This window comes from Thermobia domestica, chromosome 18 (genome assembly GCF_964235325.1).
Source record: "Thermobia domestica chromosome 18, izTheDome1.hap1.1, whole genome shotgun sequence".
NCBI lineage: Eukaryota > Metazoa > Arthropoda > Insecta > Zygentoma > Lepismatidae > Thermobia > Thermobia domestica.
Genome location: NC_137471.1, coordinates 2,979,983 through 3,006,337, shown reverse-complemented (window position 1 = coordinate 3,006,337; position 26,355 = coordinate 2,979,983). Strand labels below are relative to the sequence as shown.

The 26,355-nt window shown below is 34.6% G+C and overlaps 1 protein-coding gene across 1 annotated transcript in view; it reads right to left on the bottom strand.

Annotated features, from left to right (window-relative positions):
- LOC145676126 (uncharacterized) overlaps window positions 1–25,599 on the bottom strand; it is a 71,681-nt gene extending 46,082 nt beyond the window's left edge. The window contains exons 1-4 of the mRNA XM_081747031.1: window positions 25,278–25,599; window positions 16,487–16,585; window positions 12,663–12,881; window positions 5,930–6,127 (exon numbers count right to left, since the gene is read on the bottom strand). Of these exons, the coding sequence (XP_081603157.1) occupies window positions 5,930–6,127; window positions 12,663–12,881; window positions 16,487–16,585; window positions 25,278–25,469 (708 nt within the window). The 5' untranslated portion in view covers window positions 25,470–25,599. The remainder of the gene's footprint in view (window positions 1–5,929; window positions 6,128–12,662; window positions 12,882–16,486; window positions 16,586–25,277) is intronic.
- Window positions 25,600–26,355: the final 756 nt, after the last annotated feature.

Genomic DNA, 26,355 nt, shown 5'->3' with positions numbered 1-26,355 from the left:
GATTACTGATCTCCTCACAGAGAAGAAAGCTCGATCACTGATTTTCCACCATGGTAAATTATTATGCTTATTTTCATTCTAATTTAAAAATAGAAAACAATTGCAATGAAATATTGGACTTAGATTTTTAAAAATATGTTTTCTTTTTCGAAAACTACATCCAAACTTTCACTAACAAGCAAGATCACTAAATAACAAACGAACAAACAAATCTCTTTTACTTTTAAAACACAAATGTAGGTAATTCGTATGCATGTTTGTTTTGTCGAAAGGATTGAATATTTTAAAATTTCAAGTTACGAAATAGTCTGCAACAATAAAGAAGCAATAATGGTCATAACGTCATAACAATGATAACAAATACTTTACTTTACAATACTTAACAATGATACAATACAGAAAAGTAACCAGTATGAAACTTAAAATTGTAGATTCATATTGGAGGTTCATAGTAATGTGAAATACAAATACATTTTTCCCTATGTCCTGGAATTTAATTGTTATAGAATTAATAATTTTGTTTCGATTTACTCGCGGCACACTAGCGGCCCATTCACGGCACACCGGTTGGGAAACGCTGTACTATATAATTAGATAAAAGTACTGACTCTGGTGAAAGCAAAAGCTTTATAGTTGCGCTGCATGTTGTCGCTAGTGCCGATAACGTATGCAAGTGACCCTGAGTTGCGCTACAGGGTGTCATTACTGTCAGTAGTAAACGCAAATGGTACACAGTTTTATTATTTGACTTCCAAACTATGCTATGTTAAGAATCGGAAGTCCCATAGGACGAGAATATCCGTCCGTTCACAAGTACTAGAGCAAAAACGGTAAGAAACATCGACAAGTGTTTTTTTTCGAATCGTGCCAATGTTTCAAGAATAGGTGTCATCTACTAAATTTGTGCGCAGATTTCTCGCCAAAAAGCAAAGGAATCGTCTCCTAGAAGCCTGTCGTGCAATGAAGGACGCAGTCACAGACAATCCAGAGTTTTTCAACAAAATCATCACAGGCGGCAAGTCATGGTGCTATGAGTACGATCACGATAATAAACAGTCAATGGAAGTCACCTGGCTCGCCTCGTCAGGCCAAATCGAATTTGATTTTTTTTTTTTTTAATTTTTTACATCAAAGGTATCGTGCACTCAGAATTCGTCCCTCAGAACCAGATCTTCAACCAACAATTCTATTTGGAGGTGTTCAAACGGTTGCGCAGAAGTGTGGGTTCAAACCGTCTAACCATGTGGAATTCTGGCGAATGTTTCCTGCATCACGAGAATGCTAACGTACACATGGCTCTCAATATTCGCCGGTTTTGGCCTCAATGCAGACGACTACCTTGATCGACACGCCTTGTTCACCATATTTGACTCCCACGGATTTATTCCTGCTCCGTCGAATGTATAGATTTGAAAGGCAAGCGTTTTGCCGATGTCGATGAAGTCCAATCCAATGACATGACGGCGCTAGCAGGTGCTTCCGACAATGGAATGAACGTTTGGACAAGTGCATTACTACTAATGGAGATTATTTTGAGGGCAATTAAAGTTGTAAAAGTTTTATTTAAAATAATAATAATAATAATAATAATAATAATAATAATAATAATAATAATAATAATAATAATAATAATAATAATAATAATAATAATAATAATAAAGTGCATACTTTTTATGAGGAAATTCCGATTCTTTTCTGGTTCTTCCTCGCATTTGTGTTCAAACTTATCTAATTCATACATCATTCTCTGAACAATACAATGAATAAAGGTTGAAAATACATACAATAGAACAACAAATTCGTAAATCTGATACAGTGCAACATCGTTCGCAAAATAGCCAAAGGGAAACTGAGAAACATGATATAAATACCACTTAACTTGTAGCAATGCGACTTCAGTTATTACATCCCTATATGGAAATATTTTGGAACAATTTAGTGAAGATATAAATATTGCTCAAGATTTCACTTATATTTTTTTTTCTTCATGGTAATTGCGAATAATCTTTTCTTACGTCCCCTAGAATTCGTACTCTAATTATTACTTTGCTGGTATTATTTCAACAACCAATCCCATTGCTATCATCTGCCAGATGTTAATTGATTTTTAGAATACGGCCCATTTTGAGGACTAAGAATTAACTTTAATCTCACTAATGGAAAACACACAAATGATCTGGTTTGTAAACTATTTGTAAGTCACTTTTGTTATGAAGTGAGAACCATCAGAGAAAAAATCAACCTAGTAACAGTTAAGACTATATATTATGGAACCTGCCTCGCACTATTAAAATGTGTAACACATAAGGTAATAGTAGCAAGAGTTATCCTTATTTCAACTATGAAAGGAAGGTAATGAGACTTTTATGTCGAAAGAGAAGATGTTTCTTTTGTCAGCAGTTGTTTAAAATTCTTTTTGATAGTTCAAACAAGTCTTCTTGGGTTAATAACCAGATAAATACTGTTGTATTTTACAACGTTTCGAGAATTGGCATTGTCTTCATCTTCAATGTCAGCCCTCGACAGGTTGCAAGATACAACAGTATTCATCTGGCTGCTAATCCGAGAAGAAATGTTTGCAATACGACACCAGGAAAGCTTCAATACATATTTTTCAATACTTGTTTTACTATTGCAAAGTATTAATGTAAATCACATACAAATTTCAACTGTGCGTATTGAACTAAGACTTACATAATTGAATCGGTAGTTTTGAAAAGGTCACGAGTGAGAAAAGTAAAGTTATGAGAAAATCTAAAACAACTGTTTTAATTTTTTTTAAATTCTGATAGATATAAAATGATAGACCTTTGTTTCAGAAAATAGAGTCTTCTTGACATTGTACGAAATAAACAACTTATTGCAAGCAATTGGTGCTACAAAAGAAATAAATAAAAATTTGAACTAAGGTAAAATAGTCATTTTCTGATTTATGACCTTTTCGAAACTACTGATTCATTTATAATTTGTCTAGAAAAGATTATTTTCACCTTATTCAACGCAAAAGCAATATGTATATAAAAGGAGCGTGACGTTTATGGTAATAAATTATATAATGTTAACTACTGTACTTAAAAACAAGAATACATTATTAAATTCACCAAATTATTATTAAATATTAAATTCAAGAAACCACTCAAAAGATATATTCTGGAAAATTGATTTTATGCTGTTCATGAGTTCTGCAACATCGCCTCGATAACATGTAATAATTAATATCTAGTTACTTGTCCTGCGATTTCTATTCTGCTGATTACTTTCCTAGCATTCGTACTTTAGGAATCAACCCTGTTGTTGCCATCATTTCCCAGACACTAATTAGAGAACGTTGGTTTCATAAAATTTTTACACACACACACGCTAGCTCAAAACTTGAAATCAACAGATACACATAACTGAAACAATATAAGACAAAATTATTTTTTTTAACACATTTACAATTTGAAATCCTACATGTTATGATGAACGTTGACAAGTCTTCACTTCTCTTTACACCAGTTGACAAACTCTTTAACTTGTAGCCTTTGGACATAACCTGCAAACAGAGTCACCTTTCAATTTCATACAGTAAAACTTTCCTCAAAAACACCTCCATTAATACGGACACAAACGTTTTGTCCTGAAAAAAATATATGAAGGGTAAGGGGAAAAAGCAAGGAATGTCCATGTGTGTGCTTTAACGAGTGCTTTGCCGTATCTGTTGATGATTCTTGATACTATTTGACTTTATATGCCATGCATGCGTAGATGTAGAAATGTCCAAGGAAATGGGCAAAAGATTTGACTAACCCTATTGATTTTGTACGCGGTTTTCAATATTAGAGTGTCGTTTTCTCGAAAATAAAGTTTTGTGACATTCCTTTTTTTCCCTTTTCCTTCATATGTAATATAGAACAGAATCCTTCCTCTTACGGACAAGAACAGTTTTCTCTTTTTTCCAATATTTTGATACCCTCTTCATAACGATCAGCAATTATTCTCAGTTTATACCTATTTATCACTCAAAATATAATACAAATTTAAAGAAGCTCGCCATTAATTCCTGTAACATGGAAGCCCTCCGAATTAGTAGACCAGTTAGAAGCAAATTTCGAACAGAAACTGATGTCTGCAGAATGTACACAGCAAATAATAATTGCAGACTTTTCCTCAAGAAATTCAGAAACCGTTATGATTAGTAACACATTTTCAGCATTTCATAGCAATGTTATTTCTTATTGTGTTATTTTTAGTACTGTCAGTTAACCCATTAAGAAAGTTTTACGAGCATAGAGGGATGACACGTACTTGAAAATAAAAATACCTTACTCACAGTACACGCCTATACAATCACATCTAGCGATACTTTAGTTGTTTTAGAGCGGAAGATTTCCTCTCATCCTTCCAGTAATTCGAGCACTGCATACAGTATTTTGATATTAGTCTATACAGTATTTAATTATATAACTAACGTATTCACTGTATATTGTTGATTCACTGTATATTGTATACAGTTACCACATGAGGTGCGAGTAATCTAAATTTGTGTAACCCCTCTGTAACGGACACCTCTCATTTACGGACCAACAATAACGTCCCAACGGTGCCCATTATTCAGAGATTTCACTGCATCACTGAGACTGCTATTTTTAAATGATACTATTTACAATTACATTCCAATTCTTGCTGAAGTTACTCTTATCAAGATTTAAAGTTGGATGTTACGTCCTAATGTAAAATAATTCTAACACTTTTATTTCTACTTTTGATGACGTTTTTGTAATGAAATTGGCCTCCTTCAAGTCGTGTTTGTATATGCTTACACGTTTTGATAATCATCAGTCTCAGTAGTGTTAAATTGAATAGATATCCCAATTTTCCGCTTACACCCAGAGGATATAAGTTCTAACAGTTCTCTACGTGTGAAATTTAGTGTCTGAAGTAAAGTAAAATGAAAATTTAGCAATTTTCACTAAAACATACACGATTTCAAATTGTAAGTTATTGCGTCTTATATTGTATTATTCTTCCAGTTTTGAATTAGCATCCCAAAGCTAGAAAACCGTATGTTGCGCTGGGCAACTGCATGCACGTGAGAGAGAAAAGTCCTAGTATGGAGCATGCGCTTCCATACTGCTCTCAGTAGCGTCGTGGCAGTAGTTGAAGATGGACGTTCCTATTATATTTCCTGTCGCATGCACAGGGCATAGTGCCGATTAAAATCCATCGTCAGCTGTACCATCTGCTTGCTCATGAAGTTAGGCCCATAGACCTGATACAGCTGGCCTGGATTTCAATCAGTGCTATCCCCTGTGCATTCAAAAACTTTATCACTGTTCGCACTTTACACGCGGTGGGAGCTGGTATAGTAACATCTATCTTCAACCATTGCCACGACGCTACTGAGAGCACTAGGGAAGTTCCGCTGGCGCATGCGCTATGCTAGGACCTTAGTCTCTCATTAGCAACCAGTCGCTGCGCGCAACATACGGTTTCCGCTATGAGATGCGTGGGAAAATTACTTTCTGAATGTGCCTCGTATATAGATGATCACCAATAGTTAAAAAAAGAATAAAAATAAAAATGAAAATGAAAATAAAATAAAATAAAATAAAATAAATAAATAAATTATAAGAATGTTTTCATGGAAAAGTACTAACATAGATAACTTGTAAAACTATTTAGAAATGAATGTTCTTCAATTAGTAATTATTAAGATAGGAATATCAGGAAAGTAATTATGAGAATATGAATTCTAGGAAAATAATTATCAGAATAGGAACACCGCCTTGTGGTTTGTAGCTGTTAATCCTTAAAAAAATGTATAAGACTTTATCTGTGTTAAGTTCAGTTCGGTGTTACTATAAACAATGCTTGAAAAAAAACATAAAGCTGAAAGAAAATACATTGGTTTTTATAAAGTACTAGAATACCTCTTATTCTAGAATACCTCATCTTCCCGAGCGATATCGGCTCGTGCCCTTAGAAGCGCATGTACCATTGCGCTATGACTTATAGACCCTGCCAACATCAGAGGAGTGATTCCTTTCGTAGTAATACAATTTACATCTGCACCTTGTTCAATCGCCGACTCCACTAGACAATCCCACTGTCGCTTTGCAGCATAATGCAGTACAGTGTACCCAATCTGTCAATGGACCAACATGATAGATAAGCACAAAGAAACGCAGCAGTAATAGATTAACTATTTAAATAAAGCCTGAACGATAATAGATTAACTATTTAAACAAAGCCTGAACAATAATAGATTAACTATTTAAACAAAGCCTGAACAATAATAGATTAACTATTTAAACAAAGCCTGAACAATAATAGATTAACTATTTAAACAAAGCCTGAACAATAATAGATTAACTATTTAAACAAAGCCTGAACAATAATAGATTAACTATTTAAACAAAGCCTGAACAATAATAGATTAACTATTTAAACAAAGCCTGAACAATAATAGATTAACTATTTAAACAAAGCCTGAACAATAATAGATTAACTATTTAAACAAAGCCTGAACAATAATAGATTAACTATTTAAACAAAGCCTGAACAATAATAGATTAACTATTTAAACAAAGCCTGAACAATAATAGATTAACTATTTAAACAAAGCCTGAACAATAATAGATTAACTATTTAAACAAAGCCTGAACAATAATAGATTAACTATTTAAACAAAGCCTGAACAATAATAGATTAACTATTTAAACAAAGCCTGAACAATAATAGATTAACTATTTAAACAAAGCCTGAACAATAATAGATTAACTAGTTATACAAAGCCTGAACAATGATAGTGACTTAACGCTAAAGGATTAAAGCAAATATCAAGAAATTCTAGCTTTAAATATTTTGTAGATGTTGTTTTATATAAATGTTTACATTTGCATGTCGATTTCTTATTCTGGCTTTACTAAACAGATCAAGATCATGAAGGTGTAGAATTGAAAGGTAATAGGGATAGTAAAATATAAATAAATAAAATTTTTAAAAATTAAAAGTAAACCTTTAAGTTAACGTCATACTGTTATATCCTGAAGGTAAAGGAGATAAATGATTAATAAAAGCAAAAGATTATGAAGGACACTGCCGTGCCTTAGGCGCGGGGAGGGTGGAGCGACGGTTCCGGGTGGCGAAGAAAGGGGCGCAAAATTCGGGAGGAAAAAGGAAAAGACGAAATACAAAGAGAGGAAAAATTACTTGGAATATTACTAGTATGTACGTAAATACTTTTCCTGCTTTAGGAAGTGGTCCTATAATGTTAATGTTGGGAAAATGCATGTGCACCAGTCTTGGGAAGTAACGTAACGCAAGTAACGCGTTACTTGTAACGCGTTACTTTTTAAGTAACGTTTCCTAGTAACGCGTTACATTTTTTCCAAAGTAACTGTAACGGTAACGCGTTACAAATTTTTAAGTAACGTACCTAGTTTGCGTTACTTTTGTCGCGTTACATTTTAGATTAGCAACTACAATGTATGTATATTTTTTTTCGGAAATAAATGTTTCTTTCTTGTAAGTAAATTTCTCAGAATGAAACAATCGAGCATGAACTACGTATGTCAGTGACCGACAGTCACCGACACACAGAGAAACAGATAAGTTCGTAGTGCCACTTGCTGTTTTTTTGAAGATTAGGACAGCCTTAGGTAAATGACGTGTACTGACTGCAAGCACCTGGAAGATTTTTTCGTAGATTTTGACAGCTCCCAATTAATACATTCAGTGAGTGAACTAGAAGTGCAATGATACCGGTAGTCTATTTTACTTTAATTGGTGTTGTTTTCGAACATTTGAAAGAATACTTTTTTCTTAAGAGCTGAGGATGATGGTGGACAGAATTTAAAAGTAAAGTGCCTGAAGTGCCCCAGCGGAAAATATTTATCAACAACTAGGGTGCCATAATTAACAATTTACAATAAGGGGTTAATATGAATAAACTGTGTTCTGATGAGCAGACTATTTCTTTACTAGAAAATAGTTTGCTGATGGTATGTAATATAGGAGTTCTTTCAGATGAGTTTGCTTATCCTAGAGTCCCGTTGATTATAGAGTTTGAAACTAGCTTTAAAAAGCATGTATCGATTTTAGAGTTACTGGCAAGTTTTGATTCACTCCCAGTTCATGTGTTCTCATTTTATTAGTTGTAATGTAATGTTTCTCTATATTCTGTATTTTTAATTTTACATAACAACAATGTTATTATTATATAATTAGTTTAGCAGAATAACAATAAGCAATCATTTTTTCTAACGCATAGGGATGAGCACGAGTCAAGCTAAAACTCGACTCGACTCGAATTCAAGAAGTCGAGTTTCGAGTCAAGTCAAAGGTAATATCCTCGAGTCGAGTTCCGAGCCAATTCAGTTTTTCGCGTCGAGTTTCGAGTCCAGTCGAGTTTGATAAATGGCTCGTTCGTTTTGTCATCTCGAAATCATGGCCTGATTGCACTGGAAAACGAAAGCCATGAGAAATGTAAGCTAAACAGTAATATGGAATACTTTGTGTTATTCACGAGAGGGGACACTGCTTGCATCTCGTCTCGTCTCGATAGCGAGACCACAAGAGATGTTTTATAACAAGCTTAGCTCGGCTCGGCTCAACTGAGAAGATGGCTCGAGCCGGCTCACTTGGGGTGAACCATCGGCTCGAGCTGGCTTGGTAGGGACGAGCCATTTGCTCAGTTCGGCTCAACTAAGCCGAGGGGTCTAGCCGAGTCGGTTGAGTGAGCTGTTGGCTCGGCTCACTTCTCGGTTCGGGTCGATAGTGAATGAGCTGTGAGCCGAGCTGCTCAAGTCGTTGAGAATTCTAAACCCGGGCCGAGCAGTTTTGAAGATATTTGGCCAGTGCCCTATAACTTTTAACAGTGTTTGGCTCGAGCCCGAATACTCAACCTAGACCCTCAACCCAAATTCAGAAGCTCGTGAGCAATGTCCTTGAATCCTAGACTTCACGATTACCGAGATTGGCAATCAACTAGTTTTTTAGTATTCAAATACAAACCGCCTATCTTTCATTTTTATATACAGTGTTGTTATAATTAATAATAATAATAATAATAATAATAATAATAATAATAATAATAATAATAATAATAATAATATAAGTTGTAGTAGTAGTAGTGTTATTGATAATAATTATATTGTCTATGTAATATACTTGAAGAATGTACTCAAAACTACACACCGGATTTGGCTCGACTCGACTGGAAACTCGACCCCAATTCGAGTCGAGTTGGAGGAAATTTTTCGAGTCGAGTTCTCGGGTCGAGCTCAAAGATGTCTGTTTCTAGTCGAATCGAGTTTCAGAGAAAACTCGCTCGTGTCCATCCCTACGAGTAACGCAGTATGGCATTTTATCAATGTTACATTATATGAAAATGTTCATATATCAAGGAAAAATTGTCCTTGCATTTACATAAAGCGATTCAGAACTTGCAATAATAATAATAGTAATAATAATAATAATAATAATAATAATAATAATAATAATAATAATAATAATAATAATAATAATAATAATAATAATAATAATAATAATAATAATAATAATAATAATAATAGCGGTAGAAATAGTAGTACGGAAAATTGAAGTCATATTTTTTTTCACACTTTTAGTTTCGGACTTAAAAGTAACGCGTTACTTTCGAAGTAAAGTAACAGTTACTTTTTTGGGGCAAGTAACGCGTTACTAACGCGTTACATTTTAAAAGAAAGTAAAGTAACTTGTAACGCGTTACAATTTTACAAGTAACTTACCCAACACTGATGTGCACATATATAAAATGGAAGGAAATAGTAACAAAAAGTGCTCAAAATCAAGGAAAAGCAGGGTTTATTTTTGAAAATTTTTTCACGCTTCGCGCCAATCATGGTGGCGTTTCGCGGCTGGTCTGTCGACCTCACTCATATGTACGTGGGCGCCGTCGTATACTCTCGCCCGGTGCTCTGATTTTCCAAGGCACGGCGGTGATGAAGGGACTGGTAGAATGAAAATCTGGGAGGGAACGAGATAACTCTGGCTAAATTAATGGACACAATGTTGTCCACCCCTACAGGACCAGAGATGAGTACTCTACCACTTCTTTTTAAAATTTCTGACTCTTACCTTCTCTTTTTCTGATACTTTTCATGACTACCAGACTCGACAGGGATAAGAACACAGTAATATAAAGGAGAGTTAAAAACACCGATGCTCTTGAGCGGGATTCAAACCTCTCTTAGGATACAGCCTCGCGATCGTCACCCTAAGGAAGGAAAGTCTGTTTTGTGGGACCTTGAACAAAGAGTTGAAAAAAAAAGAGTCATCAAGTTCTTCGTGTGAAGTATTATACTGTATAGGGCAGAAACATGGACATTACGCAAAAACAATGAAAAACGACTGGTAGATTTCGAAATGTAGTTGTAGAGAAGAATTGAGAAAATGCATGGAAGGGGTGTTAGAAATGATGGGAGAGAAAAGGACAGTTTTAGATATGACTACAGAGAGAAAGAGAAACTGATTGGGACACTGAATAAGAAGGAACTGTATCATGAGGGACGTACTAAAGGATATGGTGGCAGGAAAGAGAGGGAGAAGGCGAAGGAGGTTACAATTGATAGACAATATCAAGACAGAAAAAAATTACATGAAGACAAAAGAGATTAGCGGAAGACAGTGAAGCATGGAAGTTTCTCAACTGACCTGTCGGCAGAATGTCTATGATTATTATGATTATGATGATATTTATTACTCTTCTACGGCAAAGATAGAGCAATTTCTTACTATAAATGTGTCCAAATACATTTTTTTTTTGCCAACCTTAGTAAAACAAAACCAAAACGTGTTTAAGTAACAAAAGCTGCTAGAGTATAAAAGAGGACAGAGGTAATAACGTTATTATTCTACCTAAAGAATTTTCTAGAGAAAAAATAGTAGGAAAAAATAGATAATCCAATCTATTTGGACTTAACACATAATCCACTTCCAAAAATGGATAAGAAAGTGAAAACGGGCCTAGAAGAGTCTTAATTATCCGGAGACAAAAGGAATTTGAGATCCTGTTTGGGAAAGAAAACCAAGAATTCAATATTTAAAAAAGAAATGAGTTTAAGCTAAGATTGAGTTAATAATGTTCCCGAATTGCAAATTATCTTAAATCACTCCAATCTATCTTTAATAATAATTAACAGAAGATATATTTATTATACATATAACGCAATATATGCTTGATTGAGAAAAATAATGAGTATGTTAAATGTAGTATTTTTCAGATTAATTTTGAGGCTTGTTTAGAGTTTTAACTTTTTCTCTTTACACGAAAATATTGATAATTTCTGGTTTAGTTACTTTGTATTCACTAATACCGCTATAAAAATATCCTGATATTGAAATAACCAGTTTATGTATCCTCTTTTTTTTCTTTTTTTTTTTTCATTTTTGAAGTATTATTTTCCTTAGTGTTGGAGATCTACATTGAACTGCATATAAACATACGAGGGCCATTCGAAAAGTAACCTCCGATTGGTTAAAAAAAAAAAGAAAAGAAACACTAAAGTAAATAAAAAGAATTTATTATGCATCTGAAAACTACTTTTTTGCTCTAGTTTTCAACATAGTTTCTATAAACATTTAAGCACTTATCATATCTTTGCACTAACTTAGAATGTCCATCAGCATAAAAAAATTCTCCCGCCTGTGCCTTGAGCCACCTTGTGACAGCATCTTTCAGCTCCTCCTCATCATCAAAGCGCTAAGATCCTGGAAATTTATGAAAATCCATCGGAAAGCTCCGAGATTATTGTGAAATGTCTATTTTCATAAACTTTTCCATCAATTTTCTGAACGAGTTCATCCGTGACCTCTAATGGCCTGCCACTCCTCTCTTCATCATGAGCTGTTTGTTGGTCCACTTTTAAATGAACTAATCCATTCACGAACAACTCTTTTACTCATCACACTTGGTCCATACACGGCACAAAGTTCCAGATGATTAGCCAGGGTGTCTACTAAAATTCCAAAATGAAATTTCGTGACTTTTTCGTGACCTTTTCTTTACCAAATAATAAAATTTCCTAACATTTTCAAGAGCGAATTTGGGTACGAATCAGGCTGAATTTTCATCCATGCGATAGAAACTACTTTGCTTGCGATTTGGTAGCGTCTAAAGCCGACTATAGACATTTTTTTGTGGTGAATTTTGACGTTTTATAGAACAAAATTTTCCAATCTGTACTTACATTTGTACAATTTTAAAAAAAAATTGCGTGACCCAAAAGCTAAATTTCGTGACTTTTTCGTGACTTTTATGACCGTTTTCTGATTTCGTGACTTTTTTTGTGACATTCGTGACTTTCGTGACCGATAGACACCCTGTTAGCTGCTGACGAATATGGTTTTGCCGTAAGAAAACGTATAACAACTTGCACTTTGCACTTGGCGGGGTTTTTCTATTGCAGCACACAATTTAAGATGCTACAAAAGTGGAATTAATGATCAGACAATCTTCATTCTACCACGGCTGGATGCAGACTGATCTACCGCGCACTGCAAAGATGGTAGCCCTGCCCCTACGCACAGTGACCAATCGGAGGTTACTTTCCGAACGCACCTCGTATATACTGTAAACGTATGTTCAATAAACATTGTATATTAAACATATACTAATCAGAAAATGCTATAAGACCTACTTTGTTCGCACAATTGGGATCAAATTTTTCATTGTCCTTGATAGAATTCCAGAAATCCAAAAAAGTATCCTGATCCCAGTCATCCAGCTGCAGAGCCATTAGGACAGCGTTGTCTCCATTGTCATCCTGCACTGAAACATCAGCTCCTCGAGCCAGCAGTAAATCGATCATTTCCAAGTTCTTCGTCTTAACTGCCCACATCAACGGAGTTAGATTGTCCTAAAATATAGTGGAATAGAGAGAATCGTATGAAAATTAGCTAATGACGTTGAACGAAGTTAATTTTCTTTTACATTTGTCTAGTAACGGTAGACTTCCAAACTATGCCAACGCAATATTGAAAAACATCTATAACTATGTATTTCTATCGCTTCCAATTTTAGTAGAGTAATACGGTTGAGATGGCATATTCTCTTGAGACGCTGAATTTGATTCCAATAAATAGCTTGTCGCTACATATGACCGTTCTTATTCTATAGGGACCAGCGTTGAAACCGGAAGGTTGATTTCTACTACTTCCGGCTTGAATAGACGGTTAATGATGGAGATAATACCTATTTTTGGAAGGAAGTTCAATCGATTCCAAGGAAGCCGCTTTACGATATCTGCTACTATTTTTGCTCTATGAAAATCAATATTGAAACCGAAAGTACGACGACATTTCAACCACTTCCGGTTTTAATAAGCTTGTCTTTGGTTATGGTATGTTCTCCTGAGACGCTGAATTGATTGCAAAAAAAAAGCTATTACCACTTTGGTTCTATGGCGATCAAGCGATTAACGTTGAAACCGGAAACAGTTGATTTCTACCGCTTCCGGTTTCAGTAGAGAGTTAACGGCGGATGTTCTACATATTCTTGGGACGCTGAATTGATAGCAAAAAACAGCTTCTAGATATCTCTTATTGTTTCTTCTTTATCGAAATCAATATTAAAACAGGAAATACTAGTAAATTTCAAATACTCGCCGTTTTGGTAGAACTTTTCTAAGCAGTTTAGCTAATAAGCACCTGTTTAACTAATAGGTATCTACATATTTTGGATACAAATTCAAAACTCACTTAAGAGGAATAAAATAACACAGCAGATATTCAGGGAAGCGTGAACCATTATATATATATATATATATATATATATATATATATATATATATATATATATATATATATATAGATAGATAGATAGATAGATAGATAGATATAGATAGATAGATAGATAGATATAGATAGATAGATAGATAGATAGATAGATAGATAGATAGATAGATAGATAGATAGATAGATAGATAGATAGATAGATAGATAGATAGATAGATAGATAGATAGATAGATAGATAGATATAGACATATAGATATAGATATACAGGATGGACCATTTACCTTGAAACAACTTTGTAAATTTTAAACTTTTCCGCCCGGGTTCAAACCGTGCTCCCGCCAAGTGAACTTTGTGGTGGACAAACACCGTGTGCGTTGGTTTCCTCGCGGTTCTCCACTTTCCTCTCATTTTCTTCATTCTACCATTTCATTTATTCCTCATCATCACCGTCTCCTTTAGCTTAGCCGGCATAACCATGGGACGTAAAGCTTAAAGATTTCATTTCATTTTCGTTCTAAATTTCATTTTTGATTTCTCCTTCCATTTTTCTTGATTAACTTTAAGCAGATCTACACCTCCACCACAAACAGATTGCCATCCAAATCTACCAATGCCAATATCTACTACCTCTGGCATTCTCGTAACGACCCGTACACTATTCCTGAAACGTTACTTGACAAGAATGTAAATGATTTGGTAGCGTCTTCTATCTCCTGGACTTTTCCACACATACAGCTTCGTTTTTCTCTCCTTAAAACACGTATTTGTCGCCACCAAATCATGTTGTCAGAAGTTGATCAAAATCTGGCCCCATGCGTTTCTTCTGCTTAGTCTAAATGATCCCATTATCTTATTTTCCACCTGTTGAAGTCTACCATTACTATGGCGTTAACCTGACCTTTTCCCTCCTGATGCAATATGTCACTTACCTTTTCAGACTTCTACTTCATTGTCATCATGGCCAGTTGTTGGCATATACGCTTATATTACAACAATATCCACTTCTGTTGCACTTAGTTTTACAAATAACAGACAGTAACTACAGCTTTCCACTTTGTTTACACTTATGACTATTCTAGGGTTGCCAGACGTCCCGGTTTTTAATAAAAGAATTAACTGTCTCGAAAAAGTCTTTCGGGTCGCCTGTTTGTCCAGGTTTTCGTTCTTCAGATTAAAAAAAAAAAAAAAAAAAACTGCAAGAACTAGTATGTCTTGCCTAAAAAGGGAAGGTTTTTTGGAAGATCACTGTAGCCAATTAATTTTACCAAACGAACAATAAGGAGTTTGAAAATCGTATCCATTTTTTCTTCTAGAGGCAAAAAAAAAAAAAAAGATTTTGAATATATTCAAAAATTTTTCGTTTACTGTTCTGAATTTAGCGTAAATATATATTTTCTTGCTAAATACTAAATATATTCCTTGACCGACGTGTAAGTAAAGACAAATGAAGAAGAAGGATGCACCATTGGCGTGTCTCTGACTGAGAAAAAGTATCTCTTTAATCATAAATGGCAGGGTATGTTGTAACTGGCACAATATTTGAAAAGACATGTAATTAATTGATTCTGACCAAACGAGTAGGAACTCTGACCTTATATATAACCTGAGATTAGTGTCCCGGTGTTTCGTTTACAAAATCTGACAACCTTAGATTATTTCATTTCTCATTCTTGGTCTTAACACCACCCGAATAGAATGTTGTGCAGTTTCGGCTGCAGCGGGTTATAACTGGAGCAAGCTTTGTAAAGTTGAGCACAATATCAGGCGCTGCTTATGAGGAAAGTCATACCGGTAAAAATTAAAGTTTTAGTTCTTCAAAATAAAAGAAGGAAAAGTACTAAACGTTCAAAATGTTGCATACAAGAATGATAATATTAACTTACATTCTTCTTTTCTTAATTTGAAGTAATAAAAACTTTCATTTTTATCAATATGACTTCTCTCACGACCCGCCTCTAGGCTAAATAAAATTTAGAAAGCTTCATTTAGAACAGCGTTACCCAACCTTTTTCAACCTGCGGCATACTACGGGTGTTACTTGGATTCTCGCTTCACACTTATACATATTATTATTTGTAAATATAAAACACAGCGGTATTTTTTCTGTGATTATTGATCTCATTCCCAAAGAGAAGAAAGCTCTATCACTGGTTTTCCCCCGTGGTAAATCATTATTCTTATTTTTTAATCTAATTTAAAAATAGAAAACAATTGCAATGACATATTGGACTCAAGTTTTTAAAAATACGCTTTCTTTTTTTAAAAAAACTGTATACAACCTTTTACTAAGAAGGAAGATCACTAAATAACAAACGAACAAACAAATCTCTTTTACTTTAAAAACACAATTGTAGGCAATTTGTCGAAAGCATTGAATGACATTTTAAATTTTCAAGTTACGCAATTGTCTGCAACAATAAAGAAGCAATAATGGTCATAACAATGGTAACAAATACTTTTTTCAATATTAGAAATGTACAGAACTCTAACCCCGTATGGAATTTATAATTGTAGATTCATAGTAGAGGTTCATAGTAATGTGAAGTACAAATATATATTTTCCCCTACGTTTTCCAATTTGATTGCTATAAAATTAATAATTTTGTTTCGATTCCTCGCGGCACACCAGCGACCCATTCACGGCACACCGGCTGGGAAACGCTGATTTAGAATATAACATTGATTTATTATATCTTATTTGTTAGAATAAAATAACTTCCCACTTACTGATCCAGTCATATTTATGGAACAACCTTCCTTTAGGAGTCTTTTCACGATGTCAAATTTGCCAAGAATAACAGCCCCTATCAGTTGTGGAACGTCATTCTAAAATGAATGAGGAAAAAACCAAAACAATAATACACCAATTTAGCATTTAGCGCACTAATTTATATTGTATGTATGTGGTGCGTCTTGGAGTATTATTCTTCTGCATTTCTTTCGCAAACCTCACTGTTTGCTTATTTATATAGTCTCCGGACTACTTTATTAACTACTTCTTAATACATATTTTCTCTTTTGTGTTCGAAGAAAAAAAGAAATAAGATCGCTTCGGTCGAAATTTAGTGTATTTGTATGCCTTTCGAACGTAAGTGCTGAAGTTATCCTCCAAAACACACCACACAGGTGATAATTTTCGCTCTCTTTTAGACAAAATAATAACTTCAGGCTTTGATATTAATAGTCAAATAAAATTAATTTCATCTCCGTAAATAACAGGAAATGTTTACCGTAATACTGGTCTAAAACCTATTTATTTTATTATATTTCTTTCCTTAACTGATTACCAGTAACGATTCCTTAGGAAAGTTACATCGAAGTAGAAAAAGATTACTAAATGTACTAATTCTTGTATACAGCTTTCTAAGTTTGTACCGGCAAAATCTCAATTTTTACCGATGTAATTTCCCTAAGGAGACGCCATGTCGATTACATGAATATTAACATATTCTAGTAAGATGGACAATGCTCATAAATTTCACTTTGCTTTCCATTTTTATTAGGAATGTGCACGACACGAGACTTAAGGTTCTTTCGTCTTGTATTCAGAAAATGTTTTGTATTTAAATATATATATATATATATATACACTGCACATCACTGTCTCATGTCTCATCGTGTCGCGAATTTCGAAACGACATGAAAATTATACGAGGTAAAAAAAAAATAAACTTGGGAAATTTTGCAACGTTCTGATTAACATGAAATAAATCTCACGAAGTTATTATAGGAGTAACTGACAATTGAACAAGACAAAACGTTGAACGGACAGTTGATAAGGCAATATTTTTCTGTCTTTCTGAGCTGTCCGAATATAAGGTCCAAATAATAATAATAATAATAATAATAATAATAATAATAATAATAATAATAATAATAATAATAATAATAATAATAATAATAATAATAATAATGCCTTGTGAAATTTTGATCTTTGGATGGTCATCAGTTCCGGCCCCGCTTTCCAACATTTTTCAAAATATTACGAGTGTAAATATTAATCCTAAAATTTCTCTATGTAATATTTTAGTACTTAGAAAATACCTCTTATATGTTAGTGGAGTGCTTTGTGTTCTTGAGGTGTTCCATTTTTCTCAAAGGTCAAGTATACAATTCAAATATGATTTCATTGGATTAGATGCATAGTGCAAAATCAATCAAACATTTTATTGATTAAAAGTATAAATAAAGACTATGAAAAAACAATTGATTATATTAAAATTAATATCAGAAAAAGTAATGATTAAAATGAAAATTTCCTTCAAAATTAATTGCTTAAAATTAAGATTAAAAATGACAATTTTCACTGCTGTATAAGGAGAATTGTCATAAAATTTATACAAGAGAAAATTAGTTGATTATTATGGAAAGTTATGGAAACAAATTCATAAATAAATCAATGAATAATAACAAAATGTCATAAAAAGCACAAAGAATTGTATAAATGGAAGTTTATTGAGCTTTTCCTGTCTGCTAGTTCTATACTTAAGTTAGACATAATTTTTAGATAATGGATATACATTTATTTAACCAAATACATAATACATATTACGTATTAAAACAAAGTAATAGTGATAAGTGTATACGCCAGTGTCATCTAGAGATACGAGGTGGTATCAAAAAGTTTCGATACTAGTTCTGTAACACAATAGATAGCAGCGCAAGGCTGTACACACAGGCACAAGGAGCACCGACTTTCATAAGTCAGTGTGCCACGAGATATTGTCCTATGTATATCGGCAGCTGTACAGCTGGTGCTATTCTGACCACGTGCGTTACCACTTCTGCAATTTCATCATAGACAAGTTAGAACAACGAGTATTTGGTCGAGCTGTGGACCTGCCCACCTTTTTCAGTCATGGAATCTTCTACCGTGAAGATTATTGCTTTGTCTCAAGGTCGTACTTGTACACCCAAGTTTCGTCACCGGTAATGACCTCGACATAAAGGACGGGCCATTCACGACTGAGTTAATAGCAGAGTTAGACGTGGTGTTCCTTCTGCTCCTGTCTCAGCAGCCTGGAAACAAACTTAGCAGCAACACGGCGCATGTATACATTACAGCGAGGATTGCCTGCACTGTTCCATATGACACACTGATAATGGCGGCAATATTATGGATTGTTTTCCGACGATCCTCATGCACAAGTTGCAGAATGGTTTCGACATTTTCGGGTGTTGTGCTCGTTGAAGGTCGTCCTGATCTCTCGTTGTCTTCCAGTGATGTTCTTCCGCTGTTGAAGCGCGCGTTCCACTCAAAACACCTCGAACGACTCATTGAAGCATCGCTGTGCACTTATTGTGGACAAAGAAAACAAAAAGGTAAAGTTCAACTTGCAATTGTTCTATGGTGATTCCTAGGTCATTGACTTATGACAAAGACATTTTGTGATGAAGGGATCTTCTGTCTGCTGTAATCTACCACAGATTTATCAATTTGTATAAAATATTTTCTGTGCTAAATACGCATGAACTGAGAACAATTTTATGAACATGTTACTACGACGTTCGGGAGAAAAATAAGACTGTCCTCTGTCTATATCTGATAGAGTCCATAAAACAGAAGGCTCTGTTCCGTAATAATTTTCCCAGAACACACAAAGAAAAGTCTGTATTATAGGGGTGTTCGTTAAGGGGCGTTTCACTGTATTATTTTTTTTCCATTCTGAATTATTTTGAAAAAGAAGTGGAGATGGAACTGATAAGCACCTATGGATAGAATACATGTCATGAATTGCAACAAAGAAGCTACCATAAGATAACTTTATAGAAATAAATTCAACTGCGCTCATCATAATGTCGCAAGCATGTGCGCCGACCACGTGGGTGCTCCGGGGGTTCAGCACCCACACAAATAAGCTTGTGGGTGCTCAGCACTCGCAAGATTTTAAGTTTTGATATAAAAAATAAATATTTCTTACTTGTCGTTATCAAAAGATAATAAGCAATTAAAACATTGAGATGGAAGTTAAAATTTCTAACCTCTAAAACATAACTGTTTGTTCCAAATGTGTTTGCGCAAAGCAGGGGTGCCCACAAAGGGGGGCTATGACGCAAACTGCGTCATTGAAATATTTGGGGGGTTAAAAATCTATATAAATATGTTTGAGGGGGTCATGGACATGAGGGGGGGGGCACCACTGATGCAAAGGCAACCAAGCACACACTTCTCCCTTCCTTGCCTGTCTCTGGCCTACTCAAAGACAGTCCCCACAGTGAAAAATGAAACTAAGTTGTGAATAGAATTGAGCATAGTCCTATATCGAATGTTCATACAAGATTTTAACTAAAAGGAAATCAATCGATTCCCATGAAAACATATAACACATCCCGTCATTGATATACGCCATAATTTTTTTAAAGTTGGCGCCGTTGGTCGCAAGTATGTGTCGCAAGGTTCTGTATTATCGTATACAATTAACATACTTTATGAATTGGCATATGCAGTAAATACGCTCAACATTGATACAGAGGTGTCCTGAGGCTACTACCCCATCAGGATCCTGCCACCTACAGTTGGACAACTTGTCCATGCCGACTTGATGCCGCGGTCGGATTGTCGGCACCGGACACCGGCGTCTTTCCGCGCGATTTTCGACCGCGACAAATAGTTGCCTTGCCGAATAGTCGGCAAACAGCCGGAAAAGAGCATTAAATGCGTCGGCGCCGCCATGGTGGTGTCTTCCCGTTGTGCCTACTTCCCGTTATGCCTACAGGCCCTCCAGCACTTTGTAGAAAATATTTTTAATGATCTTATCTGTAGGCAGAACGGTAATTCCCGTTGTGCCTACTTCCCGTTCTGCCTACTCTTTCGAGACGGGGAATTCTGTGCAGGGAGGGATCTTTTCTAGGGATTTTTTCTTTAGTAATTCTAATAGATTCTGTAAGAAGAATAACTATTCCTTTAAATTTCATCATATATTTTAAATGTTATCTTACTTGCTCTTCTCAGAAAAAATGACTAGGTACAGTTTTGTTATTAGCAGCGTTATTCACGTCTACTTTAGTAGAGATGTGTTTTTTTAATACTTACAGAGAAATGGAAAATTAATTGATTCAGTTACAAGAAAATAAACTTATTTCGGTCTAATATCAAGTCATTTCACAACAAAATTTTATTCAGTTTTCCAGTAGTTCATCTCCAACATCCTAAGGCTCGCAGTACGTAATAGGTGCTACAGTTCACATCCTCAAAATATATTTGGCCATATATTAAACAAACAATGCAAGAAGATGCATAATTCGGTCTCTTTTCTTTTTCTAAAAAAAGCCTTTGTCTTCTACATCACAAAGAGGGTGCTTTGTCCTCTATACATGATTCTGTATTACACGCAATATGTCGTACTTATATTGTAATTGATTCAGTTACAAGAAAATAAACTTATTTCGGTCTAATATCAAGTCATTTCACAACAAAATTTTATTCAGTTTTCCAGTATTTCATCTCCAACGTGCTACGACTCATAGTACGTAAAATGTGCCACAGTTCACATCCTTAAGACATGTTTGATGGCCATATATTAAACAAATAGGGCTAATGCAACAGGATGCATAAGGGGGCCCTTAAGAAAGGGTCTTAGTCTCCTACATTAAAATTACTTTTTCGGCATCACCTTATCAGCTGATTTGTCTTCTATACGTGATTCTATACTATATGCCATAATATCATACATACTTCTATTTTCATATTTATATTGTCAATGTAAATAGCAGGAATACAAAATACAAATATCATAATTGAATGTTTTTGTAGAGTTTCAACTCAAATCAAAAGGTCAGATAATCGGGGAGGGAAAGGGATTTATAAGATTTTGTTTCAGTTTGGTACTCTTGAAGGTGATTGGCTACTGTGTTCACCGGTAGCCAATCAGCGTTCAGAACACCTGACGGCTTCGAAAAGTGAAAGTTCTGAGATCGAGACAGTAATCGAGACAGTGAGTATTTACATTGACAATATAAGTATATGTAACATTGCATGTAGTATAGAATCGTGTTAGAAGACAAATTACCTGTTAAGGTAATGCCAAAGAAGGAGCAGTGATGTAAAAGACAAAGGCTCTTTTTTTTCAAAAGGGCCGCCTTATGCATCCTCTTGCATTGTTTGTTTAATGTATGGCCGAACATGTCTTGAGGATGTGAATTGTGGCACTTTTTAGTACTGCAAGTCTTAGCATGCTGGAGGTAAACTACTGGAAACTCAAATAAAATTTTGTTCTGAAATTGCTTGATATTAGATCTTTTTTTTTTTTTTTTTTAATGTTTGTTTCACATACAATGTCTAACATTCTTGCAACTGAGTCAACCAATTTTCCATGTATGATGAAACTTGTAGAGGTGGTGGTTGTTTTTACAGAAGCTTTTAGAAATACTAAAGAAATATTCCCTACAAAAATTCCTCCCTGCACATAATTCCCCGTCTCGAAAGAGTAGGCACAACGGGAATTACCGTTCTGCCTAGAGATAAGATAATTAAAAATATTTTCTTTAAAGTGCTGGAGGGTCTGTAGGCAGAACGGGAAGTAGGCACAACGGGAATGAACCATCGAAAAGAGACCGGCATAAAGAGTCGGCAGAGGGTCAGAAAGAGGCCTTTCCGACTGTTTTGCCAGTGTCACTATTCATCTCAGCGACATCGAAAATTATGAATTAGTAGGGACGTGAAATTTTCGTTTTATTTTACTCCTGAAATCGGTGTTATTTTTTAACAGAAATCGGTGTTATTTTTCGCAATTTAATACAAAGCAAATAGGGTTTATTTGCTTTATGTTGTAATGGCTTTGAAAAGCAAGTATATTGTAAACACAGAGAAAGTGGTCTGTGAAAGCTAATTAAAATAAAATATATTTTTAAAATTAAACGAATAGTTTTAAATTTTGACATCTTAAATTTAAAAGAATAAATTCTATTTTAAGACTTACATCTGAGAAAAATGGCTCCATATCTCTTCTAAACTTGGATTTATTTAATATGATTTGAATACATAAATCGACTAAAAATCACACTGGTGTTTCTTTATTTTCTTTGCTTAAAAAAAATCAATTCACTTAAAATGTAATTCATATCATTCAGAATCAACGTTGGAAGCTGGCAGATATTGCTACAAGACCACAGTCTGCAAAATCTTTGTGTTCACTTGCAGTACAAGGAGAGAGCTTCCTAGAGATTCATTTCTTTCCCGTTATCTACAGATCTTCTCACGCTATCTTTCAAAGATAAGTAGGCTTTAGCGAACTCTGGAGATGACAGCTTATTCAACCCGTTTCAGTTGCTTCAATAATTCAGGTGTCACACTATTTTCAAGAGTGCACTGAGGGTTCAACACTTGGTGTAGCAACTGGAACGCGTCTTTAGAAGGATCAGTTTCCATGAGATCTTCCAGTTTCTTCAGTAACACCAGACCCATACTTGTGAACATTCTTGTAAGATTCTCTCACATTGTGACAAATTCGACAATTCTCAAGCTATTAAATCGGAGAAGATTCCATCTTTAACGGAGCGGAAGCCATATTTAAGGTCTTGAAGTTTACTGACCAAAAGGTGGGCAGTGGCGTAGTCGATCCTTCCAGGAATTCAATGGTCTGAATTAGATCCGAGGCATGATCCTGCACAAAAATTGCTGAAACTCACCGCATTTACTTCTTCCGGACTCAGATTGGAAAGAAAATCCACTCCAGCATTTGAAATACATCTCATGTCCGAATTCCACAAGATCTTCTATGTAAGTTACTAAATAAAAAACAACACGAAACCACGAATTCCATCTTGTCTGGATGGGGCTAGGAAAAAGGAGCTTTTTCTTCATTCGGGTATTTCTCCTGGAGGAACTGAAAATACAAGAGCATCCTTTTCCGTGTATTCAAGAATGGGGACTTCATTTTCACCACAACTTCATTCAGTTTGTCTATTCCTTTTCCCCACAGTTTGGCAACTAAATTTAGTTTATGGCAACTAACTTGTGTTATATTATTAGTATTACCGTCCAACATGGCGACTCGGCGAATTTATCGCTTTATGCAATGCGTTTCTGTTATTTTGAAAAAAGTACCAAATTTGATTTTAAAACACCAAAAATGGCCGTCTATCATATTATTACTTATATCTATATACTTTATTTTGCCTTTTTCAAGTTTTCGATGTTATCGTTAAAACGAAAACTTCACGCCCTATGAATTGGACACTAAGATCAGTCGAACTAAGATGGCGCGGTAGCTGTGTTAAAATAAGCAAATATATCCTATTTTTATGCCTTAAATGAATCATCTTCATTATTTGTACGAAAAATATTATTATTAAAAAGAACGTTTTGAAATATTTTCTTGTTAATATTTGCCATGTTATAGTATATAATTAGAAATATCTACAAAATATAATGATTCTTGTCACTACATATCATATAAGTAATATATCATTAATGAATGGGAGAAAAAGGTTAAATCTTGATATCTTACATTTGGCTTATATCTGTTTGTAATAGAAATATATATTAATTAAGATAGTAATATTATTTTTTACTCTTGAGTGGAGCTGTTTATTTATTATTACAGGACAAAAGTTTTGCTATTAATTGTAAAACACATTCATCATGGAGTCTTTTCATCATGTAACTATTGATGACAAAGAGGAAAAAAGTATCATCAATGATTTTAAGAAAAAGCTCCTTTGTACATAAAAACCTTTCTTTCCTTGAACTAGTTGCTCTACAGGGATCGTGCCAACTTTCTTTCCGAAGCAGATTGTTAAAATCTCAACTCCTTGTACTTTCTATTATTCAATTTCCGAATACCCACTACTTGATATTAAGATTTGTGTATATTACTGTCATTCTATTTGTATTTTATGAAATAAAAGGGAAGTACATTGCAAACAAAAAGTGGTAGAACGCACAATTCTGGCTAGGGAATCATTGGTTCTATCATACCTCCCATCAAGTAAGGACCCGTGTGTGAGGATTTTCTCGAAGTTCTCCCGTTTTCAACCAGTTTTGTCATTCTACCATTCCCATCTCATTATCACCGCCTTGCTTAGCCTCGGTGTGTAATAGTGACATCTCATCACCGTCTCCCTTACCTTTGATGCATACTCGTTGAACTATAAAAAAATATCGGCCTTTTGCGGTTATTTTTACATGTCACCCTTTCGCGCCCCATGTCGATGAGGGATGAATTTGGAATTAAACAGCATTTGAAGTGTCACTATTCATATCTTCGACCGCGAAAACTCAGATTGGATAATAATATTGGTCCTTTTCAATTATTTTTACGTTCCCCATCCCCATGCCAAAAATTGTCGTAATATCGTAAAATCCTTGGGAGGTCTAAGATTGATAATCATGTCAATGATCATTTTAATTTGTTCAGTAGTTATTGCGTGAATAGGTAACAAACTTACATCCGCTTTTCTTTTGGGAATACGGAAGTTGATAATTAGGGAAATATTAATATGTACGAATTTCATTGATAAAATTAATATTCAACTGTTATGAAGAAATCTTTTCCTTTACTAGATATCATTAACTTACTATATCCTTTCTTTGTAGAATCGTTCTCAGTTGATGAAGTTCATCGCATTTAAATAACATAGTAATGTTATTTTCCTGATGCGCTTCTGCTCCATGATTACCTTTTCCGTCATCGTCAACTCGTTCATCTTTCTTATCGGCATCTTGGCGACGCTTTGTATCTTTTTTCTTAACTTTCTTTCCTTTAGCCATGTTTCTGGTTATCAAAAAATAAATTTTAGCCACGGTTTTGCATCAATATTATTTGAACAGTTTAGAATCGTTTTCCTTCTATGTTCAGAATTTAGTAGTAGGGAGAATTGGCACAGGTTATACAGATTTCAAAACAGTTCTTTTCTTCTATAGCATCTTTCATTTGGCACTTTATAAATGACAATGTTGCCAGTAACTTTATTTCTAAATTTAAACACTAGTCATATCCTTAGTTAATGATAATAATCTGCGGAGGCAGAACTTATCTCATTAATACTTAATTTATCGCCTTACGCTAAAATACTTTTAATGATACTCAGCTATCATAGTGCATTTTTACAATGGTCCGTCAAATAATAATAATAATAATAATAAAAACTTTTCTTCATTTTTGGTTTTGAATGATTGTCTAAAACATTCTGCGCTGTTATTTTCCTTGCGAATGCTCAAATAATTGCCTACAGAATGATAATATGTGTGCAAATTGATGAGCCAGGAAAACGATTATTCATAGTAAAATACGCAGCATGTGCAGGGTACAGTATAGGGTCTAATAGGACAGGTTAGGTCAAGTTAGATTAGTTTAGTAGACTTGGCTAGGTTAATAGATTAGGTTAGATTAGTAAAGTAGAGTAGATTAGGTTACTAAAATAGGGTAGGTTTGGTTAGTAAAATAGAGTAGTGCAGTGTTTCTTTCAGACCTGTTTTTTGGGGGGCACTACCCCTTGGAGCTCTGCGAGTGCCTCCCCGGAGCAGACCAAAATAATACGTTTATAATATAATAATAGATAGAATAGTATCAGTAGTGCCCCCTCCCCGGTGCTCTGAGATTGTTCTCCCGGAACATTGTTTCTGAAAGAAACACTGGAGTAGTGTAAGGTTGTTA